Source organism: Leptonychotes weddellii, chromosome 3, assembly GCF_054177405.1.
Source record: "Leptonychotes weddellii isolate Sample4059 chromosome 3, ASM5417740v2, whole genome shotgun sequence".
In the NCBI taxonomy this organism is placed as follows: domain Eukaryota; kingdom Metazoa; phylum Chordata; class Mammalia; order Carnivora; family Phocidae; genus Leptonychotes; species Leptonychotes weddellii.
The window spans coordinates 118,770,787-118,794,723 of record NC_138371.1 but is presented as its reverse complement, the minus strand read 5'-3'; the positions used below and the strand labels follow the sequence as shown (position 1 = coordinate 118,794,723).

Genomic DNA, 23,937 nt, shown 5'->3' with positions numbered 1-23,937 from the left:
CCACTCCAATTCTTTGACACATGGCCCCCTAAATCTTCATAGCCAGCAATGGGGAATCTTTCTTGCATAGACTCCTTCTCATGCTTCCAGTCCCTTTCATCAGGTAGAAACTTGTCCCTTTTAAGAACTCGCCTGATTAGGTCAGATCCACTGACCTAACCTTCCTTTCTCAAGATCAACTGTCCCATGTAGCATAACCTAATCACCTGAGTGATATCCCTATCGTCATAGGTCCCTCCTATGTTCACAGCAAGGAGATCATCCAAGGGCATGAGTCATCAGGGGGTCATTTTAGAATTCTGCCTACCACATCTTGAATATTTTCAACTTCAAGAGTCCCATTCTTAAACTACTGCCTACTATCTGCAGCTCACTCTTTCTATTTCCATGACTTTAGTAATATTTCGAACTCACCAGAAACTAGTCTACTGATCTTATCACATTTTCGTGTCCCACATTCGTATCATTTCTTTACTTCCCTCCTTTCTCTGCTTATGGTCAATCACTGTAATCACTCACTGAAATATACCATTAACTCTCTTTTCCCTCTCTCCCTCTGTTTTATTTATTTGGCAAAATCCCAGTACTGGTTAAATCTTACTCTTCTTTTCCCCATACCTGCATTCACATAGATAAAAGTGGCTAGAGAAGAGCACACTGCTATGCTGACTGGTCTTCCTTTCAATCTGTGAGCACTAATTTCAGTAGGCTCTTCAAGCTGCGTAGCACTCATAAGACATTTCCCTGCTTTCAAATACCCAAACTTTTAAACTTATAGCAAAGGTACTCAAACCTTTTCTGCTTGCAAATCCCCTAAGATAATTTTCAAAATTATGTATCCCCTTTCATATTTTAAATGGTATTTCAATTTTCGTAAGAAATTTAAATTAGTTGGAGGTCTTAATCACAGTGTATTGTAAATACCTGTATTTTTCAAAAAGTTTCAAAACTCTTTTAAATTACTCAGAAGGAATATTAATATCATAGTGATTTGATATCTATCATTATCAATTTGAAAATGCATAAACAAATTCTTTATCAGTTAGAAAATTTGCATCATTCTACTTTCTCCTTTTTTTTTAAAAGATTTTATTTATGTTTTGACAGAGAGAGACACAGTGAGAGAGGGAACACAAGCAGGGGGAGTGGGAGAGGGCGAAGCAGGCTTCCCACAGACCTGGGAGCCCAATGCCAGGCTCGATCCCAGCACCCTGGGATCATGACCTGAACCGAAGGCAGACGCTTAAGGACTGAGCCACCCAGGCGCCCTTCTACTTTCTCCTTGAACTCAGTTTTTACTCCACTTATAACATAGACTTTTATAATATATTTTATAATTTAAAGTACTTTATTATTTATCCTATCATCACCTTACTAAAAAAAAGGCACATATATAGTTAAATTAAAGATAGTTTAAGTGTCCTTACTGTAAGGCTCTTAATGTTCAATTTTTTCTGATTTAAGCTATCATTACAATCATAATATTGTGCATATTTTGGTAAATAATCACAAAGCATGAAAGAATAAAATTTAAAAAATACATCATAGCATATGGCTGGTCTGTATTTCCCCCAAAATTTTGTTTTGAAGAAATTTAAATTTACAAAGTTGCAAGGATGGCACAATGAATACCCTTATACTTTTCACCTAGAGTCAATGATTGTTAACATTTTACCATATTTGCTTCCCCCTTTCTCTCCATATAGTTTTCTTTCTTCACAGAATCATTTGAGAGTATTCAAATAGGAGTAAGGACATGCACCGTAACAAGGGGAGGCAGAGTGCATGGGCAGAACACAGACTGTGGGGGAGATGTAGTCGTGTGTGTATGCATGGAACGCTTCTTACTGCTTCAGTTTTCTTGTGAAAGAGGAATCAGGGGTATGTGAGGGGAGTTGTTGGGAGTTTATGGAAAGAGGAGGAAGTTTTCATCATGTCAGTTAGTGGACATTGGTCTGGGGTCAAGACCCTTTGGGGTGTACAAAGACCTTCAGTGGGTACAAGGCCATAAACAGGCTCAACACAATCCATTTCCATATGTATTCTCTCCTTAGAATTCTGCCTGCTACACTCTCCATCTCCCCATTTTTAGGAGTCCCATTATTAAAACCTTCCCACTAGCTATATCTTACTTCTTCTATCTCCATGACTTCAACAGTGTTTTGGATTCAACAGTTTTCAATTTGATGCACTTTCTTTACTAGCCTTGTAGGATACCACATTTTTCTTATTTTTCTCCTAATTCATTGCTCACTCCCTCAGTTTCTTTCATTTGTTTATCCTCATCCCTGACTGAAATATTGAGGCACCTATGGCTGAAACCTTGAACCTCTTCTCTTCTTTATTATTACCTAGGTTTTCTCATCCAGTCTCATGGCTATAACAACCATCTATGTGTACGCGACTCCTAAATTTGCATCTCCAGCTGGCCTTTTCTCTGAGCTCCCAAATTGTGCATCTAACCACCTAGATGAAATCTCCATTAAGGTATATATTAAGCATGTCATATTTAACATTATCAAGACCAGACTCCTGCTAGTTCTGTTTCAAAATCTGCTATGCCTGAGGTCTTCCTCACCCCAATACAAGCAATTCCATGCTTTCCAGTGCTCAGGCCAACAATTTTGGAGATATTCTTTTTTCTCTCTCCCAACCTCCATTGCCAATCCATCAGTAAAACCTACTGACTCTACCTTAAAGACATATTCAGAATCTGGCCTCTTCTCATCACCTCCACCCTACCACCTTGGTCATAGATACCACGTTCTTAGTTGAATTTAGTGCATTAACCTCCTAACTGGTCACCTTGCTTCCTCCCTTGACCTCTTTAGCAGTCCACTCTCAGCATGGTGGCCATTCCACTGCTCCACACCCTCCAGTGGCCAGAGTCCTGCTGGCCACCTGTGAGGCCCTTCTGAACTGTCCCACTTTACCTTTCTGACCTCTCCTCCTGCCACCTCACCTGCTTCCATTCTGCTCCAGACATACCAGCTCCTTTGCTGTGTCTCAAATGTACCAGACATGCCCTCACCTCACACTTTTGCATCTGCTGTTCCTTCAGCTCGTTCCTCGGATATTGCTGACACTCACTTCCCCAAAGCCTTCAGGTCTCTGATGCTAACTTCTCAGTGAGGCTTCTGACAATGCAGCCTACACCAGTGACTCCTCCTGGGACTCCTATTCCCATTCCCTACTTTATTTTTCTTCGTAATACTTGTTTTCTTTGTACTGTGTTTTGCTTATTTGTTCATTATCTGTCTCCACCCATAAAGCAGAACTTTTGTCCATTTTTGTCACTGCTCTATCCCTCTCCTTTGTTTTCTTTAGCATGTATTCCTGTGTGCCTCCACCTCAGGTGTGAGAATATCCGTGGAGGTGTATTTCTTCTTGATATGTGTTGAGACTCTACATCCCCTTCCAACAAGACTATTTCTTTTGAATTGGGCATAGCTTCTGCAAGTTTATCTCAGCCAGGAGCCCCAGCCTACCAAGTGTTGGGGGCACACGTGAAGTTGTATTTATCAACTGATTCCCTCATTAATGACTCATAAAGATACATTAAAATTGGAGGCTGTCAGTATTTGCCTCTGACTCTCTGGCTGTTTATTATATTGAGTGAATTATTGGGTACATCCTTTCCTGTTTTCCCTTTTTCATTTGGGACTGACACCCTCCACAGTGACAAGTCTGTACTCCCTCTGCTTCCTACTCTCCCACATCTGCTTCGTATTCTGCTCTCTCTCCTGTCAGGGTATTCTGCTGACATTTTGAAATCCTTTACCTTAGACGCTGGGGGAAAAAAAATTGGAGGTTGAAGCATGGCACCATTAGACATTTTTATGGATGGAATAAATCAGTTTTGTATTTTTATAGATTTGACAACCCAGCTCTCAAAGGCATAACTGTAAAACACCACATATTGGAAAATATCTTGGTGGATCCCATAACATATTCTATCGGATATCTCACCTATTAATTATTTTTCCTAGCACTTGAGGATTTGAAAGTGCCTGACAAAGGTGTTAAGAACTGATTCAAGACAGTTTGCATTTACACACAGTTTAAATGCACATTCAGAATGATTTCCACCTTTTAAATATGTTGGTTATTATTCTATGGTGTGTAACAGCGTGGCAAGAATGACATGGTTAATGCAATAATACAATCTTCCATCATTTTTATGAGACATTTGCATCCTTTTATGAAACACCTAATTGACAGTTGCCCCACCAGTCCTCCCCAATGGAACCGCCTATTAAATGGAATTTATGGCCAGTGCTTTTAAAGTCAGTTAAATGACATGAAATGAAAATCTATTTTAAATGATGTTCAATGAAATCTTTTCTCTGGCTGGAAAAATTGCATTTCGAAAAATATTTATTTATTGTGTAGTCGAACAAGCCACAGTGTCAACGTATGGTGTGCATTAAGCAGTCCTTTTCTGTTGGGGATATATCTGCTGCTGTTTGGAAGCACAATCCCAGACCTTGCTGTGGCCCTTCCCATGTAAGTCTGGGCACAGCCAGCAAAGTGCCTATACTTGGGGAATGCGTCCCTGTCCTCACCCCAGTATTCCAGATATTCCTCATCCTGCATGTATTCTCTCTCTCTCTCATGTCAATGCTCTTATTTGTTTATCTCCTTCTGCTGGAGTGTTGGCTCCAAGAGGACAGCAATTCTGTTTTGTTCATGGATGTATCCTCTAGCCAATAGTAGGTCCTCAATAAATCTTTGCTGAATGAATGAATGAATCAGTGAATGAATGAATGAATCAATCAATCAATCAATCAATACCCTGACTGCCTGGACCTCATTCCTTTTGTGATTTTGAAATAATATTTTGTCCTTCTCAACCCATTAAGTCCTTATTCTACAAACCACTGAATTTTATGATGAAGCTCAATAATAGATGCTTTATTTATTTATTTATTTTTTTAAGGAGGTAGATGAGCTACTGTAGCTAAGAAGTGGCACTTCTTCCAACTGACTGATGGGTGGGTCTCACAGGGAGGCCAGTGGCTTGGATGCCTGTCAGGCCTTTCAAACTCCCTGATCCTGTCTGCCTGATTTTTGGTAGGATTGGTGAGGTGAGTGAGCATAGACATTGGTTTGGGTTTGGGAAGGGCAGTGACTTTATTTGAGTTTTGACTTAGTTGAGGATCAATGGGATGATCAACACCTGCATCTTCTATGACAAAGTGAACAGGGTTAGAACAGGATGGGTTCAACTGACTTTCTGGAGCTGAGCTGGGAATTTACCCTCAGTATGGTGCTTCGAGGGAATGTGAATCTACCCTGAGCACTCAAATGTTTTGACAGTCCTATAATGTCTCAAAATGCAAAGACCGCATCTACTTTGTTTGCCCTTGTAGTCCCAGTGCCTGGCATTCTTGCAAGAAACACCAACATTCACTGTGTTTTGTGAGCAGAGGGTGGTATTTAGTAAACATTGTTGAATGAGTGAAGTCATTCATTCTTGTTTCTGGTTGATACTATTTTAGGGGCAGGTTCAAGTTTATGGTGCCAGAACCTAACATACTTTGTGTGGGGGGCTCCTCTTTAATGAAAAAAGCACAAAATGACAAGTTAGGCATGAATGTAAATATTTATTTGGAAAGGGTAAAGAAATTGTAACAAACTACTGGAAGTTTAGAGGTTCATTTCCCTTTTCCAAGCTCATTTTAGCCAGTTTGCCAGAGTACTTTCTTAGAATGCTTCCCTGTTCTAAACTGGCTTTCCTTATGCATTTAGAATTCTTTAAAATCCCAGCAATTCTCAGCTTATGCACATGAAGCTCCCCAAATCTTAACTTGCATTAGTTTCACAGTAAACCTACCTTTCTGATTGTTTCACCATGTTCTTGAAAACCTGAGAAGGCCTTAGACAGAAGAAGGGTGGGAATGGGTAGAAAGAGAGAGAAAGCTCTTGACCAAGGTAAACCATTGGCCCTCTGAGAAAGCTCTAGAAACCATTTGAGACCTAAACTAAACCATAGTCCAGAAATGCTGCTGACACCAGGACACTCTGCACAGCCTTCTTTTGGATCCTTGCCATGGTTCCTGAATTGCCCTGTCTCTTGTGACCAGGGCTTGGCAGCCACCAACATCCTGCCTTTGGGTTGCTAATGGATCAAGCCTCCAGTATATGTAGAGTTGAGTAAATTCCCACGCTCTATACTCTACTTGTCAGCACTCAGTGGGGATAAAGTAAGGTCAATTGTTCTTTCTCTCTTTTTTTCTTTCTCCATCATATTTTCTGTCTTCTCAGAGAGGGGAGCAATGTACAAGTAGCGATGTCCTTTGTTCCTCTTCTGAAACCTAAAAACAAGTTTTCATTTATAGAAGTATATGATAGTCATTTTTCCTTTCCCGAGTCTCTTCGACTCCTTCATAGACTTATATAGTACATTTGTGTCACCCATCAGACATTGTAAATCTTTTTCATAACATTTTTAAGATAAAAGATCTTTAAAGCAGGTGAATTCAGTACAGTACACGTGTATGGCATGTATAAAGGGTATGATGAGGAGTTGAGATAGATATGGAAACTTCCGGGGAGCATATGCTATTTAGGAGGCAGATGGAAAATGATAAATGTGGGACCACAAAGTAGATTGTGATGATGTATCATAGGGAAGGTAAAAAAAAAAAGGAGGGGGTAGGGCCTGTCAGAATCCACAAGGGAGAAAAAATGCATCAGGTTATATACTCTTCATGGAGCGGGTACTGTATTCTATGGAACTTTTAAGAGAGGTGGGATTCCAATCAGCATGGATGGGCTGAGAGAGTAGGAGAAAGGAAAGCATTCCAGGTAACCGGTACAGCATGCCAAAATCAGGAGAGTGTGGGGTGTGTTCAGGGAAAAGTGAACATACAGCTTTGCTGTAATGTAGGAGACTATAATTGGGAAATGTTTAAATATAAATATATTTATTATGTAAATATAAAATAAGTTTATATACCTAAAATATAAATTAGGTATACATTATGGATGCCCTTGAATATTGGGCTTAATAATTGATATGAAAGAGAGTGGTATATTGAGGAAATCATAGAACTTGGAGCAAGAAGATCTGGGTTGGATTATGATATTGTAAGGTACTAGCTAACTGACTTTTGGCAAATCATTAAGCAATTGGAGGATCCCTAATAGAATGGTGGATTAATGTGTGAACTAGTGGTCATAAGATTATAGTGAGGCTCAAAATAAAGGAAATGGTGTTTGGGCAATAAATTCTTACAAGAAACACTTACCCAGGGCCTAGGTCTGAAGGATACTGAGGGAATCAGGCATGTAGGGCTCTGTTCTCGAAGAGTCGACATGTTGGTGCGGAGATCCAGATAATATATGCATAGACTAGCCAAAAGGAAATAAAATAATTTCAGAGAGAGGTAATTGCTGTGAAGGAAGGAGAACAGACTACTGGGGAGAGAATAATGAGACAGGGTAGAAGAGCTGAGTTTTTGGTAATTTAAATATGGCAGTTGGGGAAGGCTTCATGGAATAGTGGACAACTGACGGAAATAAGCCAGAAATGTGAAGATCTGAGGGACTAGAGTTCTGGGCAGAGGTAACAGCAAGACCACAGATAAGGATCAGAGGACAACCAGTGTGGTTGGATGGCAGGGGGAGATGGAGGAGACAAGTTGCTTAAGATGCTTGGGACAGATCACATAGGGCCACATGGTCTTGGGGAACGAGTTTGTTTTTGATTCCAAGGGCAACGGGAAATCGGGTTGGGGCAGGAGGGCACAATTTATTCTATGAGAAGAGAATTGTAGCAGGACATGAACGGAAGTGTAGAGACCAGACAGGAGGCCATTGTGGTAATTTAGGCAAACAATGGTGGTGGTTTAGAGAGGGTGGTTGTTGGGAGACAGAAATACATGGTTGGATTTGGGTTATTTGGAGTATTACCATGAAATTGCTGATGCATTAGATGTGACCATAGATAAAATGCTAAGTGGAAATGTTTTGTAATTGGAGAGCCCTGTGTGCACATGAAGTACTAACACAGCTTGTTTTGGCAGCCGGGAGGGAAAGCCGAAGGTTTTGAGCTCGAGAGTGACATGAAGCAGCACTGTAGTAAGGTAACCCTGCAGTCCCACATTAGACGTGGAAAATGGGCAGAGCCCGGGAAGGAAAATGTGTCAGCCCAGTGCATCCCAACTTCCACATGCACACGAATCACCTGGGGATCTTGTCAAAATGCAGATTTGGTTTGGTAGGTCTAGGGTAAGCCCTGAGATTCTGCATTTGTAACAAGCTCTCAGGTGATGCCAAAGCTGCTGGTCTGCAGGTCACACTCCCAGCAGCAAAGAGTTCTGGAGAATAACTCAAGTGAAAGAGAATGAGGGCTTGAATGGGGAAGAGGATGGATACAGAGAAGAGAGATCTTTCTTTCTTTTACAGTAAAGATTGAAGAGCAAAAGGGAATCATGAACAAATGAAGTTTTGAATCAAGGTGACTGAGAAACGATGGTGTCAATAATAGGAATCCTCAAAGCAGGAGGAAGTTTGAGGAAGGGAAGAGGATGGATTTTCCAGTCCCCATTCTTTTTTCTTGTGCTGCTGCGTGAGGACTGACTTGGGTCCTTGGAATGGGAAACCCACCCCCCTGAGCTGTTCAGTATTGTTTGGAACAATGATGAGTCAAAGGTTCTAGTCTCTACTCCTATGTTGCTGAATTTGAGAACAAAGAGACTGCATGTATTTAAAGAGCCCTAAGGGGAAGAAGAACTGAGAACCTCATTGCAAGTCATGTGGTTGGAATTTGAACCAGTAAATCATCTTGGAAGTCAAGAAAGGCCATGTTTCCCTGGACCTCGTTGTCCTGGTCCCTGCATGTTTACAGCTGTGCATCCTCGAGGTCAATTTCCACCTCTATCCCCTGCACATGACATGCTGCTGACTTCAGATATTAATACCATAGAGTCTGAGGACTGGTACTAGTACATCTGTGTGATGTTAATAATAATACCAGTCCACCCGATGGAACACTATGCCAAGCACTGTGCCAAGCATTTTGTAGTTATTTCATGAAACTCCTATAATTCCAGGAGCAAGGTGTTATTTATATTACCCCTCTCCATCCCAGACACATCCACCCCGACTTTGTAGTCCAGGGGTGTGAGGTTTTTCAAGGCTGGGTGTTTTGCCAAGGTCCCAAGGTCCCAAGGGTGGCAAAACTGGAATTCGGATTAATTAGTTAAGGAGTTTTTCCAACAAGCAGACCCAGGGAGTCTGGTTCTTGGAGCCTCACTCTGAACCTACTATAAAATCATTGACCGTATGCTCACCTGGGGCTAAAACAGGGACCTGGCCTAGCAATTAATCGGTTTAATTGGTCTCTGCTCATAGCTCTGCCTTTAATTATCTGTGTGACCCTAGGCAAAGCACTTGAATTCTCTGAGCTAAAGTATTCTCACCTAGAAGAAAAAGAGACTTCATAATAGCTGGAGTTTTCTCAGGCACGGCTATCCGTTAGAATCAACAGAGGAGCCTTTAACAAATTGCAATGATGGGTCCCTCTCAGAGATTCCAATTCACTTAGTTTGGCTAAGAACTCAGGTATTAGAACTTCTAAAAAGCTTTGAAGGACTTCCAGTGGACAGCAAGGCATGAGCCTCTGGTTGATCATTCTTTGAAGGAAGTAAAAGAAGGCCCAAATCTGTCACTGTCTTCTAAGACTTGGTGATGCAAATCTCCGCATGACATGGGCATCAGACTCTTGTCACCATCAGGACTCACATTTCACGGTGACTTTTGTTCTGGCCACAAATCCTAGGTGAGGCTCTGCGATCTGACACATGAGACGTTAAGGAGGTAATAAAATAAAAATTTTGGATTTTATAAGTGAAGAATATGAATGTGGGATAGATGACCCCCCTTTTTTTTAAATAAAAGAAGCTGCTTCTCCAGAATGGCCCTCCAAGGAGCCTAGTTGGGTACTTTGTGTGCTGACAGATAACCTGGGGTTGAGAAATGTGCTTGGGTCCAGCAGGATCCGCCTCGATTTGGCTGGGAAAAGGTAGTCACTGGACGTCTGAGATATTACAAAGAGTGACATGAAAGCAAGGCATGAGCTCTATGTGGAAATTATTTCATCTCTATGGTTTGGGTGTCGAATACCCTCCGGACTTCTTGGACTGGGCTTTGGGGCAGCACCTGGTACTCTGTCAAACCCCACTTAACAGGCGCATTGCCACCAGTCACCCTCACCCAAGGGTTTTCCAGTTGGGTGGCTCCTCCTCACAAATGGTGCCAATACGTTCCTATTTTAAGATTCTTTAGTTGTAAGCATCAGTGTATTTCTAAGTTGTCCTGGCAGAGCCAAGCCTGGGCCACTTCCCTTCCATCCCCACCTTTTCTCACTTCTGGTCCTGAACTGCTGAACCCAAAGATGTTTGCCTTCCATGGCAGGATGACATCAGCGAGGAGGCAGTCCCTTGGCTGAGGGAGCCAAGTCCTCAGACACGATCTCGGAAGTAGGACAAGTACATTTTGTTTCTGAGATTCAACCCAGAGAACTGCTTGGTCCACTAAGCATGTGCCAAGAGTGTTTGCGCAACCTCGGCAGTGGCTTCCAGAATGCGGAGTAAGAATTTGCCAAGGGTTTCATTTCTTTGGGGAATGAACATACATGCATGGCATGACCGGTGCTGGCCGGACATGTCCGTGTAAACAGGGGGGAGGGGGAGCAGGAGGGGAGGGGCTTGGGAGGCGGGACCCCAAACCTCAAAAAAGGTTAGGGTCCTAAGAGAAGATCTATCTGGCTAGGCCAGACTCCAGACACGACTTGGCAATACTCACCCCAGCAGGGATGCGTAGCCATGCAGAATATTGAGATTGAGCTGGCCAGGTCATGGTTCCATTTTGTTTTGGCTCCGGATGTGTTAATGCAGGGGCAAGGAACAAGAAAAGCTACCAATTTGGCTGCTGATTCTGAACATTTGCTCTGCATTCTTGAATCCTCCTGGTTAAAGAGAACTTCCTTGCTACTCTTCCCCGCTCCAGGCCATGAGACAAGAAAACACACACACACAAACACACACACGCACACACACCCTATACACACACGAACACATGCATGTATATAGAAAGTTGCAACCTTTTAGGAAATGGAAATCATCTATTGCATGTGTGCCCACATTCACATTCCTATTGGGATAAATCAAGGACTATAAAGATAAGTGTATACATATAAACAACCAACGTTTAAGGACTGACTAATGTTGATTTCTTTCAAAGGCCAATCTGATAACAAACCCCTTCATGCCGTAGTGCTTTACAGTTTGCAGAACAATTTCATATTCCCATCTGATCAGCCCCATTTGTGAAGGGGGGATTCATTTCCTCTCTGTTTTAACACCTGAGGAAATGGTAGATCAGAGAGGTTAAGTGACACAGGAAGTAAGTTCCAGAATCAGGATAAAAACCATGTATCGGTCCCATCCAACCTCTCTACCACATTGGCTCTCTAATCTTGATCTTAGAAAGACCGGAGGTTAATAGGCACGTGACTCATCTATTTCTGGGGCTGGATGGTAGGGCCTGGCGCCTCCGAGGGTGGCCCACGGAGCAGCAGCAATGCCCACGCCTCCTGTGAGCCTTTCAGAGCGGCAGGGCCCAGGCCTTTTGAATCAATACCTGTGCTACATCAGGGTTCCCCACGGGTGATTCATATACACAGTCAAGTGTGGGATGCCCTGGCGGGGGGTGGCCCTGGCGGGGGGTGGGGGGTGGGCTTTCCCTCTCAGCTCCAACACAGGCAGGAGTCCCTAAGTGCCAGAACTGCATAAGAGCTGGGAAACTAGGGAGAAATAGCCACAGGGGTTCCCCAACCCCCTCCCCAGAGATTCTGCCTCTGGGATGAGCCCAAGACACTGCTTAGCTTTGAAAAACTCCTCAGGTGGGTTCTAACGTGCTGCAGATTCAAGAGCCCATCGGAATAGATTATCCCTGATGTTTCTTCCTGCCTTTTGTGAGTCTGAGAGCCTTGTCCATAGTAAGTAAGTAAGTAAATAAGTAAGTAATGGGCCTATCTATCTATCTATCTATCTATCTATCTATCTATCTATGCTTTGTCCCCTCCTGGGGTTTTATTTATGTTTCAGGATTCATACAACATTCTGCATGGAATTCAACCTTTTCCTTTTCCGCATTCTTGATTCCTCCTTTGAAAAGCACTCCTGAGAGTGCTAATCCCTCCACTCGGTAACTGTACCAATGGGGTGGGGGATTTTTTCCCCTTCCTCTGCATAGGAAAAGGAATTAAAAAGTCTGAAAGAGGCCCCTGGCAGGCACAGCCACCAGTGTGAGGGGCTCCCGACCTTTAACTGAGGAGCCCTGGCTGGCACAAAACCTCCTCCAGGGCTGAAGCCCTGGGGTAGGGAGGAGCTCCCGAGCACCCTCTCTTCAGGTAAAGCTCTTAAACGTCCCTTAGAACTGGCAGAAAAGTTAGCATATTGCAAATGTCACCAAGAGTGCCAAGACACAAGTTCCTGCCAAGATCCGGCTCCCAGGAAAGGCTTGGCTGTTTCTGGTAAGGCCTGGAGAGTCCCCAAGACATGATTGTGTTTATTGTACATCTACCAAAAAAAAAAAAGCAAATACCAAAACAAAACCCACATTTCCCTGTGTGTACGGAGTCATGCTCTAGGATTTGGGACTGTGTTCGCTCTCCTGTTGAGCCATCTGCTTGAGCTACCAAGAGGGAAAATTCATTAGGGAGACATTATGCCGGGGTCAGGAGAGGACAGCTGGACCGCCGGGGCGCCTGAGCCAGCCCATGTGTGAGCGAGCTCGTAACTCTAGCTGTCCCGCATTTCGCTGCTTCTTAGATATGCAGGGATGACGCCAAGCAGCAGGACCCATGCTGTTTGCTGGGTTTTGCAAAACAACCTAGAAATCGGCAGAGGTTTCTCGCAGAGCCCCGCCCTGCCACTACCCATATTTCAGGCTGACATCTGTGCTTATCAGGTCTCGCACTGGACATGTGAGGACACGCGCTTTCCCTGGGTGCCACACACAGACGGAGGATGGTTGTTGCCCTCCCTGGCTGCCGGACTTGTGCCTGTCACGTCCCTCTTTGCTAACTGGCTTTCTTCGTCACTCCCCGTCTCATGGCTTAGCAGCTGCATGGCTAATTCTTCTAATTTCCTCTCCCCAAACTTCTTGGATTCCTCTCATCACCTCTTTCCTGTCTCTTCCTGGCCCACATACTCAGGGCACAACCTGATTCCCACAGCTAGACCTCCCCCTTTCTCTCCCAAGCTCAGGATCCCAGGGAACGTGGAAATAACGGGGGAGAATTTATCTTGGATCCCAGGGCTAGAGGCAGGAAAGCTTCTGGGCCCTTGGTACCCAGCATCATCGGCTGTCCTGTGAGCACCCCACTGCAGGTCAGCATTATCACCATCCGTTAATGGAGAGGCCAAGGCAGGGAGGTGTCCTGTTCTCCCTAAAGGTCTAACAGCAGGATGTGGGCAGTGTGGTTGAGTGGGCTCCCAGATTACAAAAGCCCGCGGTTCTCAAGGCTGCTATGCCTTAGAATCCTCTGGGATATTTACAAAACATACCAATTCCTGGGCTCTGCTCCCAGACTTCTGACCTAATTGGGCTGCAGTGATGCCCAGGTTAGGTATTTCTTTTTTGCGAGCCGTTGGCTGGGTTGCAAGCCATTGCTCTTCCACCTTGCTCTGGTAGGGTCTTCAAACCTCTCAAATCCCCACTTTCAAGGTGCTGGCTGGGTACGGTGTTTCTCAAAGTCAAATTCTCGAGTTCCCGTAAAAGTGAACAGGAATATCTCAAGTTTGCTGATCCAGTGGGGGAAGGCCAGTGTGAATGACAGTGTTAGGAAAAATGCAACTTGGTTGCTGCCTGGCCCAGACGGTGGCTTATTAGCTGCTAACTAAGTGTTGCCCCATAGTGCTCCCGGCGGGCCTGGCTGGAATGAGTAAGATGGGGGAATCCTGCTCATTTGTAATTACACAGGAGTACCGCTCACGGGCTGCTTACACCTACCGCTCTCCTTAAGGCCTCTGTGCTAGGAGGCTGACTTTCTGTTGCTTATTCCACTAAGCTGTGTCCATAGCCTAATGGCTTTTAGATTTGCCTAATCTCTTTTGCGAGGGAGCACCTTTGGAATGGGTATCATTTGCATGTCTGTCTTAATTACTCTTTCTTAGGATAGGAATGGGAATGGGAAGGGCTGCTCACACTTGGATGCAGCTGGGCTGATTTGGGCTGCTGGGAGAGAAGGGGCTGCCCGCTTCCAGCTGCCTGCACCAAACTGGCCCCCTGAAGACAAATCAACACACCTGTCCCTCCTTGCTCATGGTGGAAGCCATGTGTGCTCTTGATTCAAGAATATCATCTTTAGATATCATCTCTGTGGCAACAGATCTAGGAGGAGAGATTTTTAAAAAAGGGACATTTGTACAGTAGCTGCAATCCCTGTTGGTGGGGTTTCCCCACAAAGAAGTTGGAATCAGGGCTACCAGGGATCCCAAATGTCATTTAGCCTGGGGTCACATGCTCAAGTGTTTGTGCAGTCCCGTCTAATGGAACTCTCTGTGATGGTGGCAATGCCCAGTTCAGTGGCCCCTAGCCACATGTGGCTATTGAATCTTGAAATTGACTAGAATGACTGAGGAACTGAATTTTTAAGATTATTTTAGTTTCCATTTAAATTGAAATAGCCCCGTGGGCTAGAGGCCACTGGTTTGGACTCCTTAGGTCTATAGTTGGGCAAGATGGGTCAACATGGGGGAGGTGACCACGGCCCACATACAACCTGAGGGCATGTGGGGACTCCTGTCCTGTCTAAAGGAGGCTTACTTCACCCCAGCAAATAGTTGCCATGTGAGAATATGACAGGCTCTGTGGTAAAATGTTCTCATTTTTTAAGAGAAGACAACAATTCAGGATTTTATTTGAAATCTCCAAAGTTTTAAAGGTTGGAAACAGTTCAAATATTTTGAAGAGGCTATAACTTTTGATCTAGTGCAATTCCTTCACTTTACAGACGAGGAAACTGGGACTCGGGGAGATGGTATGTCCTCCCCAAGGCTACATAGCAAGAGGGTGATCCAGGCATCCTTGGTCTATATTCTAAGTCTGTCCGCTTGTCTTTTAATTGGTGTCTGTGCTGCTTTAGTATATTCTCATTCTAGACATTGCCTATTTGATCCTCCAGGCTTTTTTCATCTTACCAGACTGCCCTGTGAGCTTGTTTCCTTTTCTTATTCTTCCAGCCAAGAATTTTCCCCAAGCATCCAAAATGCCCTCATGGCAGAAGAGAGGGAATTTTTGCCTCTCAGATTTAGGGGGCTGGAAGCAGTCTGTCTGGAGGTCTGAAATTTCTTTGAAGTCTCATATTTTATCTTTTAAAAAAGCCTATGCAAACTTGGCAGTCTACTTCTTAATATATTTGTGCTTACTTGATATTAAGACAAAATCCTCTTTCCCATCTTCAAGTGAAACCGAAGTTCCCAAGTGAACAGTTTTATCTGTGGTTTCATGAATTATCTGGCCCACAGCTGATATCATTGGGTACCTCATACCCCAGTTTGAAAAGTGCTAATGCACGCCAAACAATTTCGTGGTCGATTTAAATTTCTTTGTCATCCCAGCTTTTCACCATGAGAGGAGACTTCTTGTTTGGGGAATGCCAGGATTTCTAGTCTTTTCTAGGGAGATGTGAGTAGTTTGGGGGCATGAACTTGGATCCTGTCTCATTGTCCTTGAATTTCAAATATCTTAAGGGCATAACCTAGAGAGGCAATGTAAAGCAGGGAACATAACCAGAAGCGAAGCGATCAATGCAAGGTCATTGCTATTGGAATGATGTTGTCTCCCAGGCTGCTGTTGTCTTCAAAGAGAAAGGCACAGGAGAAGTGGATGGCAGTCACCAGGGAGGAAACCACATTCTGGCGAGGTATAAGTCTATCAAACTTAAATTTTGCTAAACAGAATTTATCATCTTTTCCCCCAAACCTGCTCTATATCTTATACTCTCTCAGGTAGTGATAAGTGGCTCACTCAGTTTCTCAAGTTAGCTACCCCTCCATTTATTTTTTATTTCTCTCCTTCTTCTCCTACCACATTCAATTAGTTGCCTCTCTTGTTAAATTTCTTCTCATATATTCGGCGGCGTTCACACTCCCCCACCGCTGTGACTTGGATTCATATTACCATGCCTTGTCTAGACTGTTGCTGTGGACTCTCCACTATTCTTTTTCCCTGACCTCTAGTCGCTCTGATATCTGGAGGAACTTTAACACTGACCTCATGAAGTCATTAAAAAAAAAAAAAGGATACAACTGTCTCCAGCTTCAAATTCCCTGTTGCCTGCTGTTATTCCAGAAAAAAGTTTAAATTCTTGATAAAGTTTGCAAGATTTGTCCCAAACTGACCCCGTTTAGTTCTCCAACCTCAGCTTTTCCCCAATTCTCACCTACATACTTGACGGTCAAGCCACATAGGACTGTCCCTTGCTCCTCAAATCTAGCACATCCTTTCACCCCTCTGCATTGTTGCCATGCCATCCTCTCTGTCTGGGATGCTCTGCTTATTTCGCATCCATCTTTCAAGTCGAATTTCTGATGCCAATTCCTTTTCAGATTTCCTCCAGCTCTTCTAGTCAGTCCACCTCTGGTCCTTCCCAGTGTGGCTCTTTTATGGCTGTGATGCTTTGTAATCTCCTGGTTTATGGTTTATGTGTATTCTGCACTAGACGGTGGGATCCTGAGGACACATACCTTGCCTATCTCTGGGTCCCCAGGGCTAGCACAATGCCAAGCTCAAGGTAGGGGCCCAGTAACCATTTGTCCTAATGCTAATCTTACTCATCATGTGGCTGACTGTGAGCCCCTCAAGAGAAGGGATCACGTCTTACCCACCTTTCCATTGGTGATGCCCATCATATACTCGTGCTTTCTAAATGTTTTTGGACTGGATGGATTAGGCATCCCCAGAAATAAAATATGGTGATAACTACCTCTCTATCACCCAGTTTTGTGGCCTTGGAAAGTTATAAATCACTGTCCAGGAGGGAACTAAGACTTCTGAAGGCCAGCAGTCCATCATGGCAGCCATGCTTTTGGGGTTCTTTTTATTTCTACCCAGAAATTATATTAAGAATGGTGGTAACTCCTATTTACTGGGCCTGCAACATGTCAAGTTTTGCATTAGAAATTACCTCATCCAATTAACATTTCTTTAAAGGCAGTTATGATTGAACTAAGGGCTGTCATCAGAAAACCCCTGGAATTTATTTAAAATTACCTTGTGCACATCTGAAAGACTCAAATTATTGTTTAAGTCCCTCAGACATTACACCACTAATCCTTTTCTAATGATCTCATCTTAAGAAATACCACCGGCAGGAGGACTGCTGAGCCTCCCCCCATAACAACATAATGAGCAGATTTGGGTATTTACATAATAACTCAGAATGATTTCAGGGCATTTTAGACAAAGTGTACAGCCACTTAGATTGCTGTCATTGTGGTTATCTCATCGCTTTTAGAAATTAAATGGAGATAGAAATGAAAAAAAAAAAGGAAAATCTGGGAGTTTTTGGATCCATTGCACTTACTTTAGCTACTTAAATGCTCTGGGTCTGTAGCAAAGTGCCACCATTAGGAAATTTGGTTCACGGAAAATGTAACCATTAACGCTTTGAGCAAGATATCAAAAATTGACCTGAATTAGAAGCAAATAGATTCCAGAAATCCTTTTGAAAATGGCTACTATTTAACATGTATGGAGGGGAGAAACTGATGCTCCTAGGATTGAAATAACTTACCAAGTTACCTATTTCTGACTCCTATGCTATTTTTATTTAGTATTTTACTTCTATCTCCTTCTCTCTTTTTTAACTTGACAGATCGGACATGATAGTTAATATTCTGTACTTTAAAATGTTACTACTATTATTTTTAGAGAGAGAGAGTGTGTGAAAGAGAGTGGGGAGGGGAGGGGCAGAGGGAGAGAGAGAATCTCAAGCAGACTCCCCACCCAATGTGGAGCCCTATGCGGGGCTTGATCTCATGACCCTGAGATCATGACCTGAGCTGAAATCAAGAGTCTGATGCTTAACTGACTGAGCTACCCAGGCGCCCCTGTACTTTAAAGTATTTACCCACATGTTTGTTATTTCCTTGCCTCCTCATTTCTTCTTAAAAATCATTTTATTTCCCTCTGTGATCATTTTCTTCTTTCTGAACGTCATCGTTTCAAAGTTTTTTACTGAGTGTTTGTTGGTGATGATTTCTCTGGGGTTTTTCTTTCTTGAAATTATGTTAATTTCACTCTCATGTTTGAAAGGTAGTTTTGCCAGATTGTCCATGATTTTCTCTCAGTTGTTGCTATTTGCAAGCCAACTGTTGGGCTAATATTCTTTGTAGGTTATCTCTCTTTTTCTCTGGATGCTTCTCTGTCTTTGGTAATTCTGCAGTCCCACGTTGAGGTGTCTGGGTGGGGCTTTCTTTGGAAATATTGGTGTTTGTTGAGCTTCGGGAATCAGAGGATTATTGTCCTTAACCAACTCTAGAAGAGTCTCCATTATCTCCTTTGGGTCTCCCTTCAGATATACATTAGAACTTTTTCCTTGACCTCCTTGCCTCTTAATCCCTCTTTCATATTTTTCATCACTTTGCCATTTTATACTGCATTTTTGGTAATTTTTTTCAGCTTGATCTTTTTCATTAAATTTCTCTTCAGTTCTGACTAGTTACTTCAGCTTTTGTTTCTCAAAGTTTTAATTGGCCTTTAAAAAAATCTGTCTGATTATATTTGACAGTCTCTTATTTCTCTGCCAACTTTTTGATACTACCTTTCCTTTTCTTTATTGTGCTAAAAAACACATGATTTGAAATCTACCCTCTTAACAGATGTTTACATGTGCAGTGCAGGATTGTTAACTATAAACACAATGCTGTACAGCAGATCTTTAGAACTTTTTCATCTTCCTTTCATTTTTTAAACTATCAAACATATTTTATATTCTTATCTGATAATCCTATTATCTGTATTCTTACATTGTCTGATCTTGCAAGTTGTTTCTTCTATTGGCCCTTCACAAGGTGGCTTGTTTTTCTTTGCATTGTAGGTTGTCTCCCTTTCTTTCTTTATTTTATTTTTTAAAGATTTTATTTACTTATTTGACACAGAGAGAGAGAGAGAGCAAGCACAAGCAGGGGGAGTGGCAGAGGGAGACGGAGAAGCAGACTCCCCACTGAGCAGGGAGCGCGATGTGGGGCTGGATCCCAGGATCCTGGGATCCTGAAGGCAGACACTTGACCCACTGAACCACCCAGGTGCCCCTCTCCCTTTCTTTTTGCAAATACCTGTTTTTTGAAACATGATTGTCAGAATTCTTTGAGGTGTGTGGTGAAGTGTATTCCTCTTTAACTAAATTTTTAGCTTACAGTTTTAGACTGAATTCCAGGCTCGAACCATTTTAAGTGCAGGCTTATAGTTAAATATTCTGAGTTCTTCCCCCACTTTCTCCCCACCCCTCCATCAAGAGCCAAGGACAGAACAGACTTATATCTACTTCCCTCTCCAGTAGATTTTCCTATTCTAGATTCACTCATTGAGAGTGATTCCTATCTGAGGTCCTGTTTATTTGTTTGTTTGTTTTTTGCCAGAATTCACTCTGATGTCTCATCATACTCTCGCCCAGGATTACTTCCTGTCCTGCGGGCATGGCACCTCTTAAAACCCAAGCACTAGGTCCCTGGTGGTCAGCAGACAACACGATGCCGGCTCCAGTAGCAGGCGCCCATCTTGGATTCGTGTTTTCTCACTGTTTCTGCCTTTGAGAATTGTGTTTACTTTCTTTCAGCTCTACTGTATGTTTCAAAACATATTTTCCCATTTATTCAGTGTTTCAGGTATCTCTGGATGTCTAGTTAGCTGAGTTTCCAGAAGCCAAAATTTCAAGGGTGAATTCTCCAGTATCTGATCAATACAATAGTTATCATTCCTGTTTAGTTAAGAAACACATTTGCCAACGGGCTAAGTGACTTGATAAATAATCTGTGTCTACACCAGATCCTCAGGCCAGTATTGCAGCTCTCATCTTAGCGGAGAACATAGCAGTCATTCTACCAGCTCATACTATAAAGATATTCAAAGGACAAATGATGACCTTGTTTCATGCTTCTTTAAGAACGTAGAATTAGAGAGGAAATTCTTATTGCCCCACTTTCCAAACCTACCAGTATACCTGCTTTCATACTCATCCTTACTGCTCTGCCTTCTGTTTCTGTGGGTAAAATTTCTTCTTTTACCTAAGTCTGCCCTTTCTACCTGCAGGTGCTTTGGACCCCTTCCTCCTGGTTTTCCTCCTTGTAATCATCCATTTTATTTGCTGCCACTCCAATTTCTCTCTCTCCATTGTACTGTTACCATGATTACTGGTATACCTATGGAAAGACCCCTTTCCTGTGATCCCACGTCTACCTCTAGGCACAACTTCATTTACCTCCTGTTCTTGACGGCAACTAATTCAAAGTATTTTCAATGTCATGGTCTCCACTCCTTCTTTTCACATTCTTTCCTGCAACCTATTACAGCTGGGCTTCTAATCCTTCCAGTTGTTCATATTATTTAAGATCATCTCCATATTGCCAAGACCAATGGTCACTGATCTGTTCTTATCTGACTTGACCTTTGGGCAGCATTTGGCACCCCTAACCATTCTCTTTTTTCCTTGAAACCCTGTCTTCTTTGGTTGTATGATACCACATACTCTGCTGGTTTGCTTCCTACCATAAAAGTTTGCTTCCTTCTCTTCTGCCGGACCTCTAAATTTTGGGGTACTCTGAGGCTCTGAGCTGGACCCATCTTCTCGTCTCCATCTATACACTCCTGTAATTCCAGTGGCTTTAAATTTGGCAATGACTCTCAAATCTGCATCTTTAGCTCAGATCCTCCACTGTGCCTCCAGCATCTGGAATGGTGTCTAACACATAGTATGTATAAGTGAATCTAGAAAGGGACGCTTGGGTGGCTCAGTCAGGTAAGTGGCCAACTCTTAATTTGGGCTCAGGTCATGATCTCAGGGTCCTGGGACCGAACCCCATGTTGGGCTCCATAGTTCAGTGGGGAGTCTGCTCCATGATTCTTTCTCTCCCTCTGCCCCTCCCCCAGCTCGTGCTTGCTCTCTCCTTCTCTCTCTAATAAATAAATAAATCTTAAAAAAAAGAAGAATCTAGAAAATAAGAATCAATAGACCAAAAGAGCATCTCGAGGACTCAAAATCTAAAGTCTGAAGTGATTTCAGTCAGGCAAAATGGATGTGAATAGTGTGTATTTTGGAATCACTGCTCCTCACCTGATTCATGCTGACATCTTCAAAGAATTGTGGCAAAAATCCATGAAATTCTTGGTATTCCTTAGAAGAAGAAAAATCCAATTTAAATCTTCTCTTCATGTAAAGTTTGAAAATGGACTGGTGCAGTCTACTGCTCCTTGAAGTATCCTAAGCTTTATAATGAAATATTTAGAATAGGAAAGAAATTCACAAACCCTGGGGCAATAGACATCAGAGCACCGGAGGAACAAATCCTTTTCAAATCTGGGTTGCTTTTTTCAGAAGAGGGAGAAGTGTGTGTGTGTGTGTGTGCGCGGGGGCACATGTGTTAGGGGAGAGTTAGGGGTGGAAGAGCACTGACTATAACATTAGTGAAGGAAGGGAGATGAAAGGTAATGTTCCTTAAAAGATAAAACCTGTGCAGTGTCATGTCTGGCAAGAAAGGTACAGATTGGCTCAGATATACAAGCAGATCGAGGAAAGGCAAGATGGTAATTAACTGCACATCTCCTTCAACCCAAGGCGTTCTCAGATGGACTCCTCCAGGGGTCCCCATTAGTCCTGGACTTACTGAATTCTGGCTAATGATCTGGAGGAGGGTGTTGCCCGTCTACTAATGACTCTGAATCACATTTATTTTGAGGGCTTAAATCATCAGCATGGACTGAAAAGAATGCACATTGTATAAACTTTCTATTGCTGCTGTAACAAATTAACACAATTTAGTGGTTTGAAACAATATGAATTCATTACCTTACAGTTCTATAGGCCAGAAGTCTGACTGGTCTCAGCGGGCTCAAATCAAGGTGTTGGTCAAACTGCATTCCTTGTAGAAGCTTTGGGGGAGGATCCATTTCCTTGTACTCCCAGCTCTAGAGACCTCTCTTGGTCTGTACTCAGACCACTCCATTTCAGAACCAGCATTGGGGCATCACATCCTTCTTCCACTGCCATCTCTCTCTGGTTCTCTGCAGCCAAGAAAGAATCTCCCCTCTGAAGGACTCTGTGATCATACTGGGCAACTCGGATAATCCAGAAGAGTCTTCCCAGCTCAAGGTCCTTGACCTCAGTCATGTCTAACGTTCAGGCTAATGATTAAGAGAAAGCCTGGGGAGGCCTAAGAACAATTTTAAAAAGTTATGCCTGTGCAAACATCTTAAAGTGTAGTCAAGGAGCAGGAATGAGAAATGACAGGTTAGAATAAAGGTTGGTCAGTTGCAATCAGATATAAGAAATGAACATTGTTAAGACTGGGGATATGGTGGACAGGATAATGACCCCCCAAAGACGTCTACATTCTATCCCCAGAACTCTGTGAATATATGCCCTTATATTTTGGCAATTGGTAGTATAGTATATTATGCCATATGCATGGTCAGAGGGACTTTGTCGAAGTGATTGAGTTGAGGATCTCGAGATGGAGAGATTGTCCTGGATTATCAGAGTGGACCCAATGTGATCATAAGAGTCTTTAAAAGTGGAAGAGGGAGGCAAAAGAGCAGAGAATCAGAGGGATGGCAGCGTGAGGAAGATTCAGCCTGGTGTTGCTGGCTCTGAACATAGAGGAAGGGGCCGTGGGCTAGAGAATGTCCGTGGCCTCTGGGAGCTGGAAAAGCAAGGAAACTGATTCTTTCCTAGTGCCTGGGGAAGGAACACAGCTCCCCCCGCCCACCGCCCCAGCCTTGATTATAGCCTAGTGAGACCCATTGTGGACCTCTGACCTTTGGAGCTATAAGATAATACATTTGTGTTGTTTTAAGCTACTAGATTTGTAGCAATTTGTAGCAGAAGTTGTAGGAAACTGATAGAGGGAATGTGTGTCTTTGTGGGTCTGCTTCCTGCAAAGAGGTTTAATGCTAAATTGATGTTCCCTCAAAGTTTGACTGAAAGGATGAATAAATAAAAAACGATAGTGTCTTCCTAGGATACTTACAAATGATGACACTACTTTGCTATTTAAATGTATGTTCCTCTTTCATAAGCTTCCTTTGATTAGGAGCATATAACACCAACAGAAGCCGTAGACACACACATGCGAGTAAACAGCGTTGGGCTTCTAAAGGACAGAAGGAGTCTCCCCCCCACCCCACTGTTCTAAATGAAGCCCAGGTTGAAGAAAACTAAATACTCTTTAGTTTGGGGCCTACCAGTGGTGTGGCAGGATGACCTGTAGCATCTGTAAAGTTCAAACCCAGGTGTGAAATGTTCTTAATCATCTGCCCTTCGACTCCTAGTTCAGGCTAATTAAGCCTGTCCTGAGTGCACAGAATGTCCTGGCTGGCCGCACTGTTGGGTAAGAGTTGATACTATACACCTTTGCTGCAGCAGCTTGCTTGGTTCTGTGTTTCTCTTTTGTTTCTCTCTGCAGGATTCAGGCCCTGGTGGGCTGTTCCCTTTCAATAAGAATGCAATCTACCTGGTGTTCTCATGGGATCTCTGGGTTTGTGGCCATGCAAGGGACTATTTTTGGAGGCGGGCAGAAGGCTAGAACCAGCTACGTTACCATCCAGCAAATCTCCTCTGTGCCTAATGGGCTCTTTTCCTCTCCTCCTGGGGAGCGCTTACCCACACAAGCTAAGTTTGGAAGAGGAGCCTGCTGCCCGCTGTGT

At 43.1% G+C, this 23,937-nt stretch overlaps 1 protein-coding gene across 2 annotated transcripts in view; it reads left to right on the top strand.

Moving 5' to 3' along the window:
* Positions 1-5,585, top strand: part of LOC115940625 (uncharacterized) — a 100,318-nt gene extending 94,733 nt beyond the window's left edge. For both annotated transcript variants that reach the window (XM_081814888.1, XM_081814889.1), the window contains one exon: positions 2,356-5,585. In XM_081814888.1, coding sequence (XP_081671014.1) covers positions 2,356-2,411 — 56 coding nt within the window. In that variant the 3' untranslated portion in view covers positions 2,412-5,585. The remainder of the gene's footprint in view (positions 1-2,355) is intronic.
* Positions 5,586-23,937: the final 18,352 nt, after the last annotated feature.